We start from the raw sequence: 19,285 nt of genomic DNA, 5'->3' as shown, positions 1-19,285 counted from the left end.
AACTAGGGCGCCAGCGTAGACATACCCTTAGTATTCATTGAAGCAGTCACAAGCACTTCTACCTTGTGACTCATTAATGATTTACTTTTTATATAAATTAATGTAAATAAATACTTGCTTGTACCTAACAAAATGCATGTGTTTGTGCACTATAGACAGTATGCATTATATTTTCAAAAGACAGTACACAAGATAATGCATATTTTAAAGTGTGTCATCCAAGAAGACTACAAGAACCTAACTTTAATTTTTCACTATTTTGATTAATATCCTATAATCTCCATTTCTAAATGTTCTCTTAAAATTTTAAAGTAGATTTTAATGTAGTCTAGTTTAATGTACTTTAGTCTGGTTTATAATTGATTGATAAATGGAATTAAATTCTAACTAGAGCTGATCAAAGTCCATCATCTGAACATTCTTCTAATTTAATTCCTGATTAAATGATTTTTAGAAAAAAGTAAAAAATTTAAACAAAAAATACATGACTACAGGTAGTAGTAAATGCACAGTAAGAGCAGAGTATAAAGATCACCCAGAAAGGTGACCAGGGACTCATTGCAATAGTGTCCAAATCTGAAGGTAGATGTTTGTCAGATTGCTTTAACATCCAACAAAAATGTAACCTGCAGTTGTAATGTCTAAGGAAAAATATTATTTCAACATCCTCATGATTTTGCTGTGACCCTGACTATTCATAGCTGCTCAAAGGTGTTCAAAATAAAAAAAGTAATTCATTTTTGAGGTTGAGCTGGTGAATTATGCATTATTTGCACATTTTAATCTGGCATAATAACTGAGGTTTAGAGTCTGTCATTTAATAAATTCTTTTCAGAGACAGAATATATTTACTGGAAATTAAAAAAAATAGAACATACTTTTAGTAAATTTAAACTATTCAAAACTTTTAATAGAGATAGTGCCAATTGCTGTAAGAACTCCAACAACAGCCCTCTGTATTACAACTCTGTAGCCAATTAGAATTTGCATTTGTGACAAAAATGGAACTTCTTCCTATGAATGTATGAATTTTCAAACTACACAAATATTAAATGAGTATTTTGAAAAGTATGGATTGATCCCCCACAAAAAAATATTAGGCACACTTTGGTCATTTCAAAAATAATATCTAAAAATGGAACAGAACATTAGTTAGGAAACAAATTCTTCAAATTAAAAATTCCTACCAATTGCATGTTATTGACTAAGCAGGTATTTTCTGATACTGTAAAATCCTGACTACTGTCAATTTAGAATTCATATGCTCTAATATTCATGTATTAGTAAAACATGTTTTCTCTGTTTTGCTTTATATGTTCCTTGGGCAGCATATTGATCTCTTGACATCAAAGGTAGTGGTTATTCTAATAGTGTTAAACCTATTGAGTCTTTGGAACTGATAAATTTGAACTTTAAAACACATTTTTTCTGAGTTACATATTTCCTCCTGCCGAATAAAATGAGATTAAATTCAACACCAACTCAATCACAATGAAATATCTAAATCTAATAATATTAAATGAGAAATCCTTAAAAATTATATATGGAGCACAACTGCCACATTGTACCAATTCAATAGATCCCCAAGCAGTATTGTATTAAACTGCTATTATTCAAACATTTTGAATATTATTAATCTTACAGATTTATATGTTTGCTAATTATCCTCTTGACTTAACAAAAACATACAAAATTGAATCTAACAATACCTGTAAAAATGTCCTTTAATAATACAGCTTGTAATTAATGTATAAAATATATATTATTAGATATTTTGTAATTGATTTTCTACTTGATGTATTGTATGTTTGGATTTATATAACAAAATGAACTCAAAACAAAAGAAAAATTCAGGGCTTTACTGAGGCAAATTTGAACCAGAGCTGCATATATATTTTTGTTTAGCTATTAAAACGTTTGATTTTTAATCATTCAAATGAGAGTTTTGCACTGATAGTTAGAAAGAACTGAAGAAAACCTAGTATAGAAGTGTATTATAAAATAAATATAATACCGGGATTGGTCAAGTCCTGCTGTGGGCATTACACTAGCCACCCTTTTTTAAAGAGGGTCTGGGAAGGGATTTTTCCAGCGTTTTTTTCTATTAGCATAGGTACAATTATTTTTTTTCACCTTCCTCACATTGAGTTCAATAATGGCTTTTTTCCATGAATTGCATGATGGGTGATAGGCTATATGGTGCAAATCATTATGTAAGTGTATGATGGCTGTCTAGTGAAGATACTCCATAGAGAAAATATACAGTGTCTGGATAAAAGGCTAAATGGCTTAGAAAAGGATATAAAGATGTATTCATTGAAGGAATGAATGGAGTGTGGGAGTGTGGGTGAAGATTCCAATGACTGGTACAACTGGGAGCCAGCCCCTTTTATTATAGCTTATCTGTGAGGTGGGCATAGATGGCATAGTCCCAGCAATGGATTTGATGGAGAAACCTGGATAGAAATAGAGAGGGAGCTGGTGGAAGCTCTCCTCCTTCCTGCTAATTATGGAATAAACAGGGGGTTACCTGCACTGTACTCTTATCTGCTGGGAGGCCCACACATCTAATAATAAAGTTGCTGTCTGATTAAACTCAAGTTGATCTCCTGCCCTTCCTTTGGTAGGGCCAGAGAACACATTTACAACAACACTACTAATCCTTTGTTTCCTCAGAACAACCAGGAAAGAATGCTGGGCATCTGGAATTTTCATCATCAACCTCTCCAAGAAACTGGATCCCTCTCTTTCCAAAAGAGTGCTTGGGATCCTGAATTGTGAATTTGTGTTTCACAAATGTTCAAAGCTAGTTTTAAGAGATCTGTTCCTATTAGTTATGTGATATCTCGAAGTCTCGGCACCATGTTTTGATCTAGCTGCTCTTTTCAGATGTTCAGAGATTACAGTTGCTTTTGTGGACTGAGGAGGCCTAGACTGTGCTAAATTGTGCCGAACGTTAATCCTTGCAATAGTCTATTGCTCCAAGTGGCATTAGCAAAGTCCATGGCTACAGTTTTGACTGCATGCACGGCTGCACTCACTCCCCACATACATTCTGTACAAAATGAGAGTTGTGAGGTATCCTTTAAAAATTAAGAATTCACTGGTCAATAATATCATAGTGAAGTGTATGTATCAACATATGTAAAGTTATCTGTTCCCCCTTGTATGATGTTGGTAGCACATATTCAAACCCAGTAAGCCCTAATTAAGTAGGGGAGATTAACCAGGTCTATCTTAAACAAAGGAATGTATGATTAACACAATTTACATATAAGTAGTAAATAAACAGGGGCCTTGCAACAGCAGGAAGGAGACAATGCAAACTACATTTCAGCAAACGGGAAGAAGAAAGAGTATGGGAGCACCTTCACCTCAGAGACTCTGTCACTTTCTTTGAATAAACTTTGCTTTGAAGAGTAATTCTCAGAAAAATCCACTTCAAAGGGGAACTGGACTATAAAGTGAGTAGCAAGTTGATCTCTACCTTTTTCACGTTCTTTCATCTAAGATGACAAAGGAACCAGCCCTTGGACTTTGAGAGAGGTTCTGACTTGAGAATTTTATCAACCCTCTACTGGGAACATATGGAAAGCATTTTACCTTGAACGTAGTGATAGAGATGCAGCCATGTTAGTGTGGTCTAGCTGAAACAAAAGATAGAACTATGTAGCACTTTAAAGACTAACAAGATGGTTTATTAGCTGATGAGCTTTCACGGGTCAGATCTGAAGAAGTGGGTCTGACCCTCAAAAGCTCATTGCCTAATATACCATCTTGTTAGTCTTTAAAGTGCAACATAGTTCTGTCTTTTGTTTTACCTTGAACCTAGGTTGGTAAGTCTTAATTACTCAAAAGAGTTTTATCTTTACTCCTCTAGTAATCATTTCTGATTTCAATGCCTTCTACTCACAGTCACTTAAAATTCCCCTCTTTGTAGTTAAATAAACTTATTTTATTCTCTACTATAAATTAATATAATGCTGTGTTTAAATTGAGTTGTTTGGTATTTCTAATTGAAGTAGCTAACCTCACAGAGGCAAGTGACCTATAATAACTGAATGGTCCAAGAGAGGGCTGAGCAGCACAGAATACACATCTTTGGGGAAGCCTCAGACTAGGAGTGTATTGAAGTCATCCTGCAAGTGGTAACCAAAGCTGGTGGAAGCCAGTGTTGCTCTGCAGACTGGAGCTAGACTAAGATACTGAGGGTTTGACCTGCATGCTGTTTGGCTGTTTATGAGGGGCTAATTCTGGGAGCTGTGACATTATCTGATTATTATATGACCATAAAAACATTGTTGCCACCACTGTTATATAACAAACAAATCTTATGCCAAATATTATTTCTGCAGAGTAAATAACTCAGGGTATGTCTACACTACAAAATTTATTCGAACTAACAGACGTTAGTTCGAATTAACTTTGATAGGTGCTACACTAGTGCTCCGCTAGTTCGAACTTAATTCGAATAGCGGAGCGCTTAGTTCGAACTAGGTAAACCTCATTGTACGAGGACTAAGCCTATTTCGAACTTACTAGTTCAAATTAACGGGTGTGTAGCCCCTTAATTCGAACTAGTGGGAGGCTAGCCCTCCCCAGCTTTCCCTGGTGGCCACTCTGGCCAACACCAGGGAAATTCGTATGCCCCCTTCCTGGCCCCGGATCCCTTAAAGGGGCACGGGCTGGCTAAGGTGCCCGTGCCAGGTGCAAGCCTGCCAGCACCCAGCCAGCAGACCCTGCACCTGGCACGGCTCGAGACAGCCACCCGATGCCCCCCAGCCCTCCCTCTCTTCCCGGGACCAGGCTGGCGGCTCCTGGGAGCTTGCCCAGGACCGCAAGAGGCGGGCACCCACCTGGTCCAGTGCAGACATCGTGGACCTCGTCCTCGACCTCTGCACTAGGCACAGGAAAGCGGCCGTCTAGGGCAGGAGAGCTGCCAGCCTGGCCACCCAGGAGCAGGTTTGCATGAAAATCAAGGTGGTCCACTGAGACCCCCGACCCTGAGCCCTGAGCTTAGAATGGCCGTACTGGGTCAGACCAAAGGTCCATCTAGCCCAGTAGCCTGTCTGCCAACAGCGGCCAACCCTAGGGACCCGGGAGGGGATGGACCAAAGACAGTGACCAGGCCATTTGTCTCTCTTATAGAGAGCTACAGTATTAAACTTGTTTGACACAGGCACTGCTAGATGCACTCTGATTTTATACACTCATTAAACATTTGCAATTTGTTACAATCCATAACCCAGAGTAAGGGAAGTTGGAGGAAGAATGCTCTGACTGGGACTTCCTGCTGCATAGACAGTGCCAAAAGCTGAAATAAGCTGTTTTGACTTAAGCTACACAATAAACATATAGCTTATTTCGGCTTTAAGCCAGCTGTGTGGACATGCCCATAGGGCACATTCAAAGGAAAACTAAACTATGAGATTTCATGCAGCTATTTGGATGTATAAATCTCAAACTCACCTATCTTATTACTTCTAAGTTTCAAATGGGTAAAGAAAACACTGAGACACATCTTCCCACATTTCCTAAAGTGGAATTCAGGTACTATAGATAACAATACTCTGCTAAGATACTGCCCAGGATACTCTCTTTTTGTTTTCAGATTTTTCATATACATTAATAAACATATAGAGTGTTATCTTGACTCATTTTGGAATTAAGGACAGAAAAACAGAGGGAGGCTTAAACCAATACGTTAGGAGCGGGATGTTCAGAATAACTCAGTGTTGACCTAAATCTGTTTTCATTTACTTCACTGGGCAGTTAAGCCAACAATGACTGCTTATGAAAACCCTATCCCATAACCAAAATCATAGATCTGGATCTGCTTCATCTCTAATTATTGAATTCTCCTCTGAGATATGTACATTTTTTCTGACTGTATTCATAATTCTGAATATTAACTTCATAGTGAATTACTAAATATACATATCAGACATACTTATAGGCTACGTCTAGACTACATCCCTTTTTCGGAAAAGGAATGTAAATTAGACATATCGCAATTGCTAATTAAGCGGGGATTTAAATCTCCCCCACTTCATTAGCATAAAAATGGCTGCCGCTTTTTTTTGGCACGGACCTTTGTCGGAGAAAAGTGCCAGTCTAATGCTGATTTTTTGAAAAATAAAGCCTTTTCCAAAAGATCCTTTATCCCTCTTGAAATAAGGGATAAGGGATCTTTCGGAAAAGGCTTTATTTTTCGAAAGATCAGCATCTAGACTGGCACTTTTCTCTGACAAAGCTCCGTGCCAAAACAAAGCGGCAGCGATTTTTATGCTAATGAAGCATGGGAGATTTAAATCCCCGCTTCATTAGCAATTGTGATATGTCTAATTTACATTCCTTTTCCGAAAAAGGGATGTAGTCTAGACATAGCCATAAAGTTTAGATGAAGAGAAGAATGTAAAGTAAAAACGCAAAAATCTTTGTCTCAAATATATTGATAAAAACAAACACACATAAGTTGAACCTTTTTTACTTGTACTATGCCAAAAATTAATAGTAAATATTGGTGCAAAATCATGAACCTTAAATAGTTTTTCAAATGTACATCCTACCTTTTCCACTAGAAGGATTTGTTTATTAACTTACTCTTTACCAAAAAAACCCCACATTTTTCTCCTGAGATTTTATTGCTAAGCAATTTTGCAAGTATATGGAAATGAGAATTCAGTTGAAATTACCTTAATAACCAAATCAAATTTCTGGTGCAAATCCCTGTTTATTGGCTTTAGGAGATGGAGTGCAGCTGTTGTAAGATTCATACAGAAGTATTGTGGATAATCCTCAGGAGTCCCTGCAAAAAGATATTGCGGTTTGAAAACATAATTGAGAGAAATAAGTACTCTGATAGCAGCTTTATTTAAATAGTATATTTACTTCACCCATTAACCAAGAAAGGAATAAAGTCAAATTCAGTTAGTACAGGGGTAAACAGTTATGCAGTATATGAGAAAGAAAGAACACATTTGATCAATGGTTAGTGGTCTTGTTCAAAACTAATAAAAACAGAATAATTGATTTTTTAATTTCCAAAACTTTAAAACCAGCTGTCTTCAGAATTTTAAAATAAATGTGGGCATTTATAGTCAGTGTTCATGAAGAGCATCTGACAACACTTGTTAAAATAAAGGTTACAGAAGACAGTTATTGATCATGCCACTAAGTCATCATCACTTTGTAACCTGAAGAGGAGGTTACTCACCTCCTGTAACTAACGTTCTTCAAGATGAGCATCCCTGGGGGTGCTCCACATTAGGTGTTGAGCATCCCAGAGCCTCTGGACAGAGTTTTGCCTAGCAGTGCATCAGGGGGCCGTGCATGTGCAGTGCACCGAGTGCACGGGCTTCCCCTGGAAGCTATGCATATGCGTGCCCCCCTCTTCAGTTCCTTCTCTATCCAGATCCCGGTGCAGGAGTATAATTTACGTATTTGCATTTGTTTTTGTTTCTGAAGTAGAGGGGAGAAAGGGAGGGTAGTGGAGCACCCCCAGAGATGCTCATCTCAAAGAACATCAGTTACTGGAGGTGAGTAACCTTCTCTTCTTCTCTGAGAGGCATCCCTTGTCTGAGAGGCATCCACAGTAGGTGACTACAAGCAATCCCTGTTATGGAGGTAGGGACTTCGGATCGGGTAAGTATGCTGTCTGCAGGACAGCTTTTGCTAGTCTAGTATGCAGTAGAGGACTCGATGCAAGTGAATAATGCTTTGCGAAGGTGTGATCCAAGGACCATGTTGCGGCTGCGCAAATGTCCTCCAGTGGAACTTTTCCCAGGTATGCCACCGAGGTTGCCACTGCTCTTGTAGAGTGCATCCAGATTGAAGCAGGTGAAGGTAAGATATTAAGTGAATAACATGTGGTGATACATTTCGATATCCAATGGAATAGTGTCTGTGATGATATTTTCTTCCCCGTGGTATGGTTTGCAATGGAAATGAACAGCTGTGGAGAGGATCTGAATGGCTTTGTTCTGTTTATGTAAAAGGAGAGAGCTCTTTTGACATTCAGAGTGTGCATCTGTACTTCAAAGGCATTGGCATAAGGCTTTGGGAAAAAAACAGGTTAGCGTATTGTCTGGTTGATGTGAAAGGCTGTACAGACCTTAGGTAAGAATTTTGGGCGCGGATGCATGGACACTCTGTCTTTGAGAAAGATGGTAAAGGGTGGATCGGACATGAGCATGGCCAGTTCACTTACTCTCCGTGCTGAGGTAATTATCACTGGAAAGCCATTTTCTGTATTAAGTGGCACAAGGAACATGTGGCCATAGGTTCAAAGGGTGGTTTTGTTAGTGTTGTTAATACTAGATGGAGGTCCCATGGTTCTCATGGGCATGACACGTCAGGGTATAAGGCTTGAAGAGCCTTCAGAAAGTGTTTGGTTGTGGGATGCGCAAATAAAGTGGTATCATCCACTGGTGCATGGAATGTTATTATTGCTGCTAAGTGCACTCTAATTGAGGCTAATGAGAGGTTGGACTGTTTTAGGTGTAATAAGTATTCCAGGATTACAGGGAGTGGAGCGGTTTGCAGCTATATATTGCGCTTGCTGGCCCAGTGTGTAAAACGGGTCCATTTACTGATGTATGTTTTCCTTGTAGCAGGAGCTCTGCTGTGCAGAAGAACCTCACGGGCTTGCACGGAACACTGGAGCTCTATGCTAGTGAACTGTTGAGGTGCTACGCTTTCAGATGGAGCATCGGGAATTGAGAGGGAGGTGTCCTGATTTGTGGGTGATGAAGGATGTGTGGGACTTGCTGTAGCGTGATTGGATGGCTTTGTGTCATCCTGAGTTGTTGGGGAAACCAGGGTTGGCGCAGCCAACATGGGGCTATAAGGATGATCTTTGCTTTGTGCCTCCATATCTTTATAATGACTCTGTTGAGGAGGGGAAATGGGGGAAATGCGTATAGCAGTGGTGCATTCCATGTTAGAATCAGAGTGACTCCTAAGGATTGTTTCCCTATGCCCGCTCTGGAGCAATACATCGTGCATTTTCTGTTGGTTCTGGTGTCAAACAGATCTATGATGGGGTAACCCCGTTGGTTGAATATTTTCATCAGGATTGTGTGGTCTATCTCCCATTCATGTTCCTAAGGAAGGACTCTGAGTGGGGCATCTGCTGTCATATTGAATGCCCCAGGCACATGGCAAACAGATACGCGGATATCTCATGCTAATGCTCAGTTCCAGAGGGCTATGGCTTCTTTGCACAGAGGCTGCGATTGTGCTCCACCTTGGCGATGTATATAGAACATGCATGCCATATTGTCCATGTAAATGTGGATGTGTATCCCTTTGATTTGAGGGAGCAATTCTTGGCATGCCAGGCAGATAGCTCCGAGTTCTAAAATATTGATATGTAGAGCATGTTCTGCAGCAGACCATAGTCCTTGAGCTGTTCTTCCTTCCATCTGAGCACCCCAGCCCATGAGTGATGCATCTCTGGTGATGAGTATTGTCAGTTCTGTGGATTGGAAGGGTAAGCCTGTACTTAGGTTGGACATTCTTGTCCACCACTTCAGGAATGCCTTGACTGAGCATGGGAGTGTTAGTCTTTTGGTCATTGAATGAATAAATGGTTTGTACTGGGTTCAGAGCCAACCCTGAAGACACCTCATAAAGAGTCGTGCATTGGGCACCACGGGGTTGCAGGAAGCCATATGCCCCAGAAGTTGGAGGCAGTCCAGTACGGTGACTGTAGGCATGTCCTGGAGAGATAGTGCCAGGTGACTGATGCAAGTGGATCTGTCAGCAGAGAGAGAGGCTCTGGCTGTGACAGAGTTGAAGTGTGCTCCAATAAACTGGATGGATTGAAAGGGTGTGAGCATTGATTTGGACTGATTCACCAGGAGTCCGAGAGAGTGAAAGAAGCTTAGGACCATGTGAGTGTGGAAGGACTCTGCTTGGGGCATCTGTTGTCATACTGAAATGGCACTCCTGTCTGGACCTTACTTTGACTAGGAAGTCGTCCAGGTAGGGATATATGTGACCCCTTGTCTTCTGAGATGGGCAGTGACTGCTGCTAACATCTTGGAAAATACTCTCAGAGCTATAGAAAATCTGAAGAGCAGGACTGTATACTGAAAATGGTGTGTACCTAAAGTGAAATGGAGAAAACGTCTGTGAGATGGTCTATTGGATATGTGGAAGTATGTATCCTGTAAGTTGAGATAGGAAAATCAATTGCCCATCTTCAGAGCTGGGATAACTGTGTTTAGGGTAACCATTCTAAATCTCTGTTTCTTTATGTATCTGTTCAGGGATCTGAGATTCAGGATGGGTCTCCACCCGCCAGTCCTCTTTTCTATGAGGAAATAATGGGAATAAAATCCTGTTCTGTGAAATTGTGGTGGAACTGACTCTGTGGCCCCTAGTTGTACTAGGTGATCTACCTCCTATTGTAATATGACCTTGTGAAATGGGTCCCTGAAGAGGGACGGGGTAGGAGGGTGGAGAGGGCGAAGGGAGAGAAAGGGGACGGTGTACCCTAGTGAGATGGTTAGCAGAATCCATTTATCTGATGTAATTAATTCCCATTGATGTCGGAATGGGAGCAGACAAAAATGAAAAAGTTTGGAAAGATTCTGGAGTTCTGGGGTGGGAGGTCTGGTTTTCGGTCTCTCAACTATAATTTCAAATGTGCTTATTTGATTGTGATGGACGGTTGGAGGTGTTACTCTGGGACTGTGACCTCTGCTGCCTATTTCTACCCCACTGTTGGTAAGAGGGGTATTCTTATCTGTAATATTGGAATGGGGGTTGTGGGTACTTCGGTCTATGATATGGTTGGTACCTATATTGTCCTGCTCTTCTTGCAGGTGTTTGGATCCCTAGAGATCTGAGAATGGCTCTGGAGTCTTTCATGGATTGAAGGACTTCAGTAGTCTTCGTGGAAAAGAGGTTTTCCCCTTCAAAGAGCAAATTTTCTACTGCTGGCTGAAGCTGTTGAGGAAAAGTGGAGGAGTTACACCAAGAGGCTCGCCTCATAGTGACCACTGTTGCTGTAGTTCTTGTGGCTGTGTCTGCTGCATCGAGAGCAGCTTGCAACGCTATATGAGAAATTGTCTGTCCCTCAGAGACAATCTCTTTGAAATGTGATTTTTTACTTTCAGGGAGATCTTCAATAAATGTGTTCAGTCTCATGTAACTGTTGTAATCATATTTACTGAGGAGGGCTGAATAATTTGCTACCCTCATTTGGAGAGTGGCTGAGGCATACACCTTTTTGCCAAATGAGTCTAATCTTTTATTCTCCTTGTCTTATGGGGTTGAGTGATTTTGCTGCTTATTTCTTTGTTGTGCAGCATTCTCCACCAAGGAGTTTGGAGGGGGATGTGTAAAGAGAAATTCAGATCCCCTGGGAGGCACGTAGTACTTTTGATCTGTCTTTTTGCTCGTGGGGGGAAATCGATGCTGGTGTCTGCCATAAAGGTTTTGCAGGTTGTAGGATGGCTAGATTAATAGGAAAAGCAATCTTTGAGGATGTACTCGCTTGGAGGATGTTAGTAAGCTCGTGAGGAGTATCCTGTATTTCCTCTATGGGGATATTTAATTCTTGTGCAACTCTTTTAAATAGGTCTTGGAAGGAAGAGACGTCCTCTGAGGTGTTAGAGGATGGCGGTAGAATTGCTTCCCCCGTATCTGATAATGATGTTGTTTGGGCCACATATTCTGCCGTTGACCTTGGGAATACAGGTTCTCATTAACACTCCTCCGAACGTATCTGTGAGGAGATTCAGTAAAGCGTGAAGGAGGCTTATTGATATGCTTAGTTTTAAATAGTCTCTTTTTGTGCTGCTGCGGGGGTTGGTTCCACATTTGCCACTGTGGAAGGTATGCCATGGGTGGGGACATCCACAAATAGAGAGCCCAGGGTGTCATTTGCACTTTGAGGAGATCTGGCTGTATGTGATTGTGGGACACCGTTGACCCTTCTGAATAAGGGGAAAGTTGGGATGAGAAGGCAGCCAATTCCTCTCCCTCTTCTACTTGGGGGGGGAGGGGAAGGTGGATCTGATTCATCAGAAAGTAATGAATGAAGGTATCTGTCTTCACTCAAAATAGGGGAGTGAAGCCTTGAAGCAATCTGTAAATCTTTGTTCTCCCTGTACATGATGAGGAGAGTTTTGTGGTGCAGGGGGCTGTGCTAGCTGAGAGGAGCCCGCTGTTTGTTCAGAGCTGAGAGGGAGAGCTGTTGCCCCTAGTAATTGAGAAGGAGGGGCAATACTGATTGGGTGCTCTGTCCCTTCTCTAGGTGCCATCATGAGAGGCTGAGGTAGTGGTGGAGCTGCCATAACAGTTTGCATTACCGGGGTATCTGAGGCAGGCATGGAGTGGCCTGATGACTCTTTAAGGGCCACGTTTGAAGTGCTTCCTGGCTTATTACATTGTTCGCCCAAAGTACCTGGGCAGTCAAACGTACTCAGACGGTTCTTATCTGAGTGGTCTGACTTTTTTACCTCAGAGTGCCTCTTTATGGGTTGCCAAGGTAACAAGCTTGCCCTTCTTTTGGAGTGCTTACGGTTTTCATTACTCTGCCCGGAGCCCGGGTAAGAGGCATGTCGCTTGCTGTTCTCTGAGAGGAGCATTTTGAGTTTGAGCGCCTTATCTTTGTGAGATCTTGCTTTAACCTTGGCATAGTGGGGGCAATCTCTCTGAGAGTGAGAGTTCCTGAGGCAGACATCACGCCCTTGAAGAGCGCATACCGTTTTAAGCCAGGTGAGCTCATGCTGGCGTATGGCTGTGGCGGCGGTTCAAGATTCGCGCCACTTTTTAAAAAAAACTAACTCTGTACTAAACCTAACTAACAATAACAATAACTAACTATTAATAATAAACTATTTAACTAATTTTTCACAAGTTATGTTCTGAGGAGAGGAGAACACCACCAAGTTCCGTCCACAGCCGGGGACGGTAGAAAGGAACTGAAGGGAGGGGGAGGCCACACATGCGCATAGCTACCGGGGGAAGCCCGTGCGCTCGGTGCACCATGCATGCGCAGCCCCCTGATGCACTGCTAAGCAAAACTCTGTCCAGAGGCACTGGGACACTCAACACCTACTGTGGAGCACCCCCAGCGACACCTCTTGAAGAACTGTTTGTTCCACAAGAGACTAATGGCTGTCCCAGTTGGTGTGTCTGATTGTGTCACTGAGATCTGTGCAACACAGGTATACATGGACTTTATTCCTCTGCATGGAAAGTAGTAAAGGGCATGGCAGCATCTCCCTGCACATTCCCTCAGGCTTTACTTAGGTGCTCATGCTGGTTGGCATCACCACTGAAGAACAAGCAGGGGCAGGACAAAGAGGCAGATGTATATTTTTTTCTTCCTGCCTCCCACCAGAACTCACCATGGACATGAATACAGCCAAAAGCTGTTTACATTTTTCACACACACCACTCACAGGTGAGGATTCTCCTTGGTTGAGAAGGGGCCCTTGCGTAGCTTGAAACTGCATAAATTTTGAAAGCATAATTCTGATGAAGCTGTGCTCCAGGGAATAAGGAACACAGAGCCACTGGGAAGGCATGGGACTTCATACTGATAGTTCCAGCTTTCTGTTCATCCCACATTAAGTCCCATTCCCCAAAGGTATGACACAAAAATCTCCTTTTTTTGCTACCACCCAGAGATTTTCCATTTCAAGTCATATGACTATTTGAGATGAAAACAACTATCTAGCTTGAGTAAGCTGAGAGTAAACATATTTGTTTCAATTATGGTGAATATAACAGACGTTAGCCCAGTTCCTAAGAGATAACACCTCCACCTAAAGAGATATTTCAGTTTATTACTGAATAATGACATTCAAAAAAATACCCTCAATTAGTTAAATTATTTTACGTACTGAACATCATAAATGTTTAGTGCTATGGAAAACAAGAGGAAGGAAGTCTTTAAAGGGTGGTTTTCCATTTTAAAACATACATTAGAGTGGTAGGAGCAGATAAACAAAAGATCAGTGCTGGCCTCAGTAAAGACTTGGTAAGTGACAGGTCAGACCTATTGTGCAAAGATTTACACATGTACTTAACTTTATGCACTGTAAGAAGTCCCATTAACGTCAAAGGGACTGCTCAAAGTGCATAAAGGTAATTATGTGCAGGTCTGTAAATTTGTCCAGAGACAATATAATAGAGTAATTTTCTACTTACTTACAGAGTGTTTGCTTTTAAGATTTAGGAAGAAAAGAGAAGAGGTATGCAGAGGTGAAAAGGGTGAGGTAAAAAAGGTAGCACTTGAACTACATAATACAAAGCCTGCACTTTTTGCCACAGATTAGAAAGTGCTCCAGAAAGGTTTATTATGGGAGTACTGCATATACTGCTGAAGAGATTAACAACAAAATTACCGGTAATGTTTATCACTGTTAAGTGGTACTGTGTAGACCCATACACAGTTGTGATGTACAGGGTTTATTGTAAGGAAAATAATAGTTCCTCCAATAGTTAAAAATCTATTGCAGAACTAGAATTTTGCAGGAGCCCTGGGCTCCATTATGGAAATTCTACCCTTTTAGGAGCCTTGCCACAGGGAATGAAAGCTATCAACTCTGACAGTATCTAAAGAAACTCGATGTGTGAGCTAAAATATACCCTGATCATCTTTGTTATAGCATACTGAAAAAGCAATATCTTGTACTGAATAGACACTTTCTCTCTCTCTCTCTCTCTCAAATAGACGAGAGCAAATGAATAGCATGAATGCTGGATTCTGCTTTATAGAAGTATCCAGAAAAATCAGTAGCTTTCAAGGGTGGTATCAAAACTACAAAAATATCATGAAAACAGGTGTATGCAAGAGTTAAATGTTTAATTAATACACCGGAAATGGAGAGAACTTATGTAAAATATTACACACATACCTGTGTGCACATAACTCCCAGAAACAAAACAAATGCTCATATAATATGTTAGAAAGATTTCATTAATTTGAGATGGCCATACTACTTAACAGTGGTGAGGCAACACACAGAGGCCATTTTAAACAAATAGTGATAAAAACTTCACACCACATTTATCAGTTATTTGAGAGTGTATGTATGTAATTTTAAGTATATCAATTATTTGTATTGATAATATACATACATAGATGATTTATTGGATCCCTGTATAAAAGGTACGAGGGTGCTCTTTACTAATTATTAACACTGTATCTATATTCATCACTGACGTGATATTTCTGAAGAATGTTTGGAAACAGATATTTTGGGTGAGTCTGGAGAGTAAAAAGCTACCCAACCAGGACAAGAGGTAGGCAGCCCTTTCTAAAAGTTGCCTAAAAGCAACTAATAGCTTTCATGTAAGGCTCGTTAAGAAAATGTCAAGCCAGTAGCCTTAAAGGCACTATTCCAATAGCCAGGGCAGCCTTCAAATTCTTTAGAACAAGAGAAATCATCTGTATACATGACAAAGAACAATAAAGGAACAGAAACAGATAAAGGCTCAGGAGAATAGATTTATAACCCTCTTTGGGCAGAGCCACACAGTTCAGCCACTTGGGGAATGAATCCCTGGGTGGCAGCATCCTCCATTGCCTAACCATTTAAAAGCAACAGGCCTGACTGAGTTTGGCAACAGTAAGTTTCCCTTTTGACACAAACAGCACCTTCAAAAGAAAATAGCCATTCATTCGCCCAGCATTATGAAGCACCTGGAAAAAAGGGCAAAACAATAAAGTTTTAGGTTTGAGCATATGAGTATTTCTCTTTACTAAACTCTTAAGTTTTCCTTGCAAGCTTTGGTACATTTCATATAGTCCAATTACCTCCATTTTTCTTTTACTGAGAGAAGAAGGCTGTCCTGCTAACAGCAAGCTCCCTTTGTCCCTGAGTCTTCATGCACCCATGTCAGTACTCAGGGACAACTCTGGCCACACAAACTTACTCCCCACCCTTTTCTAGGTCTGGGGTCCTGTTCAATGTCCCCACTAACCTTTTCCATTTGTGTGTGAAATAAACATTTTATGTGCACCAAGGCATGTGTGAATGTACACCACCATTGGAAACAGAAAGCCTTGCTGCGTGCACGCTGTGATGCAACTGAGTGGCATTTTAATCTTTCCTGAGCAGTCATACAAGTACACAGCCTACAGGGAACACTGGCCCTGTGCTAACATAGGATCCTCCTTTCATCGTAGGCCTAACTTTGGGAAGAGTAAACAATTCTCTGTTGGAAGGGATCCATGTAAGGTGAATCCCTCAATTAACAGCTCTCCCATTGCTTCCTTGAGACGTCTATCTGTGTGATTATTTTGATTTTCTTGCTTGTTGTCTTAAGAAAACAGATTAATTCCATTAAAATCCTATGCGGGGCTTTATTTGACATTTTTACATACTGGATGCTTACTTCAAAAGTGTTGTTATTGACGTGTGAATATGCAGTTAGTATTGCATGTGGTACTTCTGGCTTTGTCTAGACTATATCCCTCTTTCGACAGAAAGATGTAAATTAGACATTTTGAAATTGCAAATGAAGCAGGGATTTAAATATCCTGCACTTCATTTGAATAACTGCATAATAGTGTTCTTTTTAAAGTAAAACCACTGTCTAGACGCTGTTCTGTCGAAAATGGCAGTTCAGGAGGAGTACAAGATCTTTTGAAAAAGCCTGCCGTTTTCTAGATGGCAGTTTTACTTTCAAAATGGCACTTGTTCGAAAGAGCGCCATTACGCGATTATGCAAACGAAGTGCAGGATATTTAAATCCCCGCTTCATTTGCAATTTCAAAGTGTCTAATTTACATCCCTTTGTCAAAAGAGGGAAGTAGCCTAGACACAGCCTCTATGTATATAGAGAAACTAAGAATTCTTCAAGAATCGTTAAAATGTGCAATCTTGTATGATGCTGCCAATGTGCCATACTACATACTGCAGGGGTGGCCAAACGTATTATCCTCTGAGCTGCATAAAGCAATCTTCAGTTTGAAAGCTAGAGAGCATCTGCCAGGGATCAGGGATTTAGTACCACTCCTGCTGAAGCCCTGAAACCCAGCAGGTGCACCCTATGGGTGCTGAAGCCTGAGACCCCACCCCTTTGCCTGAGAAGCCCCTGCCACATCACCCCACTGTAAGGCAGAGGTCCCAAGCTCCCTTCCTAGTTGGGTAGATAGAGAATGGGGAGAACTGAGGGTCTCTGCGAGCAGCACTTTAACAGTAAAAGAACTGCTTATGGCTCATAAGTCATGGTTTGACTATCCCTGATATATTTGAAACCAGATGACAATATAATATGAAAAAATATTCATGAGTCAGGAGCTACCCACAGGTTGGGTAAGTAGGTATATGTAGACCTGCCATCTCTACTGAAATATGGTTTGAATCCTGAATGTCAATGAATGTAAAAGATAACATATGAAAAGTTTCCAAATGTCAGGTTTTCAAATGTCAAGATGACAGATGCTATACAATTGGAAATCAAGTATTAAAGTGTTACATTGTTAAGTTTAGTTCTGTAGACATTAGCCTTTGCCATAAGGTGCATCAGCTAGTTTGATCCGAAAGCACCATTAAATTCCGGTCAAAACCTTGTGTCAGACACTCGGAAGAGGATGAGGGTCAATACCCAAGTGAAAGCTTAACAGTCACAACATACCTTAAAGCAAGAGGACTCAAAATCACATGCTTCTCTGAGAAACAAATTATCTCCTAATAACTTTTATTCCTAATGGGAAAATTAGGTGAATTGTTATTTGAACACAGTAACTTGAACAATGCTCAGGGAGATCTAACTGCATTCTGCAACTTGACCTGCCATGGTGCAAATGTAGGACAGTTACTCAAATGGGCCACAGAAATAAATGTAGCAAATTTAAAAATGTTCAATTATTATCTAATTAGTAAAAATAGTACATTCACTGCATCGTCCAGTACTTCTAGTTTAAGTAATTTCCAACAGCAAAGTGAAATCTTACAATATCTGTGATAGAGATTCACATTTAGGGATTTCCCCATTGTAGACCATGTAATGAGAAAGAGCTGAAAAGTGAGACCAGCAGATAATTCATTTTAATGATATGGTTGACAAACTGCTTCAAAAACTTAGAATATCAGCCTGCATTCTCATATAGCACACTAAATTCACTGAATAATCTAGTTCAACTCCTTTACAGATGAAGGCTGTCAATTCACCAATGTATATCATGATGCTTCTTGTGAAGTTATTTAAAATCCCCAGTAGCAGGGGATGCAAGCTGAAAAGCAGTGCATACAGGAAAAGAAAAGGCATATTTCAAACCAAAAAAGGTTCCTTTTGTAGACTAAAATAAAAATAAAGGTATTACTAAAACGATCACTTTATTTTTTCCCCATAAAGATTTAAAACAGGATTTATTGTGTGTACGTTAGTATGTTCCAGTTATCTTCCTATTATACATTTGAATTTTAAAAATGCATCATTTCCTCCTCTTCCTCAAAAAAAATCCAGTCATCTGAAGGTTACAAGCAAATTGCATGGGACCCCTGTGTTTATGCAAACCCTATAATTTCTCAGTTCATGGATCAGAGGAATATCACTGAGGAGAACATGTCCTGGAATTCATATCCTGTGGGGAGGGGAGGTTTGGCTGGGATGGTCAATCATTGTTTTAGCTCTTTTTCCTATTAGCCCATAGAAGAATTGGAGGAATTTACTCATACCTGTCCAAAAGGTAAAGGTAAAATGGCAGAATACAAGTCCCCCACAATAAAGAAAGGGGTATCTGCATGAACCCCTTCTTGAACTGCCCAGGGTCAAGAGAGATTATGGACTCTGAATACAATCTGATGCAAGGGAGAAGGGGCAGGTTACAGCTTTAAATGCAAAAAAATAAAGAGTAAGTGGATGATACCAAGATAAACCCAAATTTCTCTGTGAAGAAAAGTTCAGTTTGGTTTTTAGAAGCAAAATCACCCTAGTCATCTCCTTACACAGCAATGCTGGCAAAACCCCATTGTGGATGCAGTTATGCTGACATGTTTTTGTGGGCCTACCTACTGTTATTCAAGGAGGCAGTGTTCTTATGCCAACAGAACTCCAGTCAGAATAAGTTACATCAACAACAGGGTACTCTGCCAGTATATCTGTATGAAGAAAGCATTTATAATGTAGACAGAGGCGCAGTTTGTGTTTGTGCCTATGAAAAAGAGCCCAGGATTATTATTATCTTATCTCGCTATTCCTCAGCAGAATTGGAACACGGTCTAACTGAGAGTGCGGATAAGCATCTTTCATACTTTTCTTCCTTGGCTGATTCCTTATTTTCACTGGCTAAAGCGGAAGATTCTGAATC

The 19,285-nt window shown here is 40.5% G+C and overlaps 1 protein-coding gene across 11 annotated transcripts in view; it reads right to left on the bottom strand.

Annotated features, from left to right (window-relative positions):
- PCDH15 (protocadherin related 15) overlaps positions 1 to 19,285 on the bottom strand; it is a 1,468,744-nt gene that overhangs the window by 402,797 nt on the left and 1,046,662 nt on the right. For all 11 annotated transcript variants that reach the window (XM_075935032.2, XM_075935036.2, XM_075935034.2 and 8 more), the window contains one exon: positions 6,696 to 6,808. In XM_075935032.2, the coding sequence (XP_075791147.2) occupies positions 6,696 to 6,808 (113 nt within the window). The remainder of the gene's footprint in view (positions 1 to 6,695; positions 6,809 to 19,285) is intronic.

This window comes from Pelodiscus sinensis, chromosome 8, assembly GCF_052426305.1.
Source record: "Pelodiscus sinensis isolate ZL-2025 chromosome 8, ASM5242630v1, whole genome shotgun sequence".
Lineage (NCBI taxonomy): Eukaryota > Metazoa > Chordata > Testudines > Trionychidae > Pelodiscus > Pelodiscus sinensis.
Note: the sequence above shows the minus strand (reverse complement) of the source record. Positions and strands in the feature narration are given on the sequence as shown.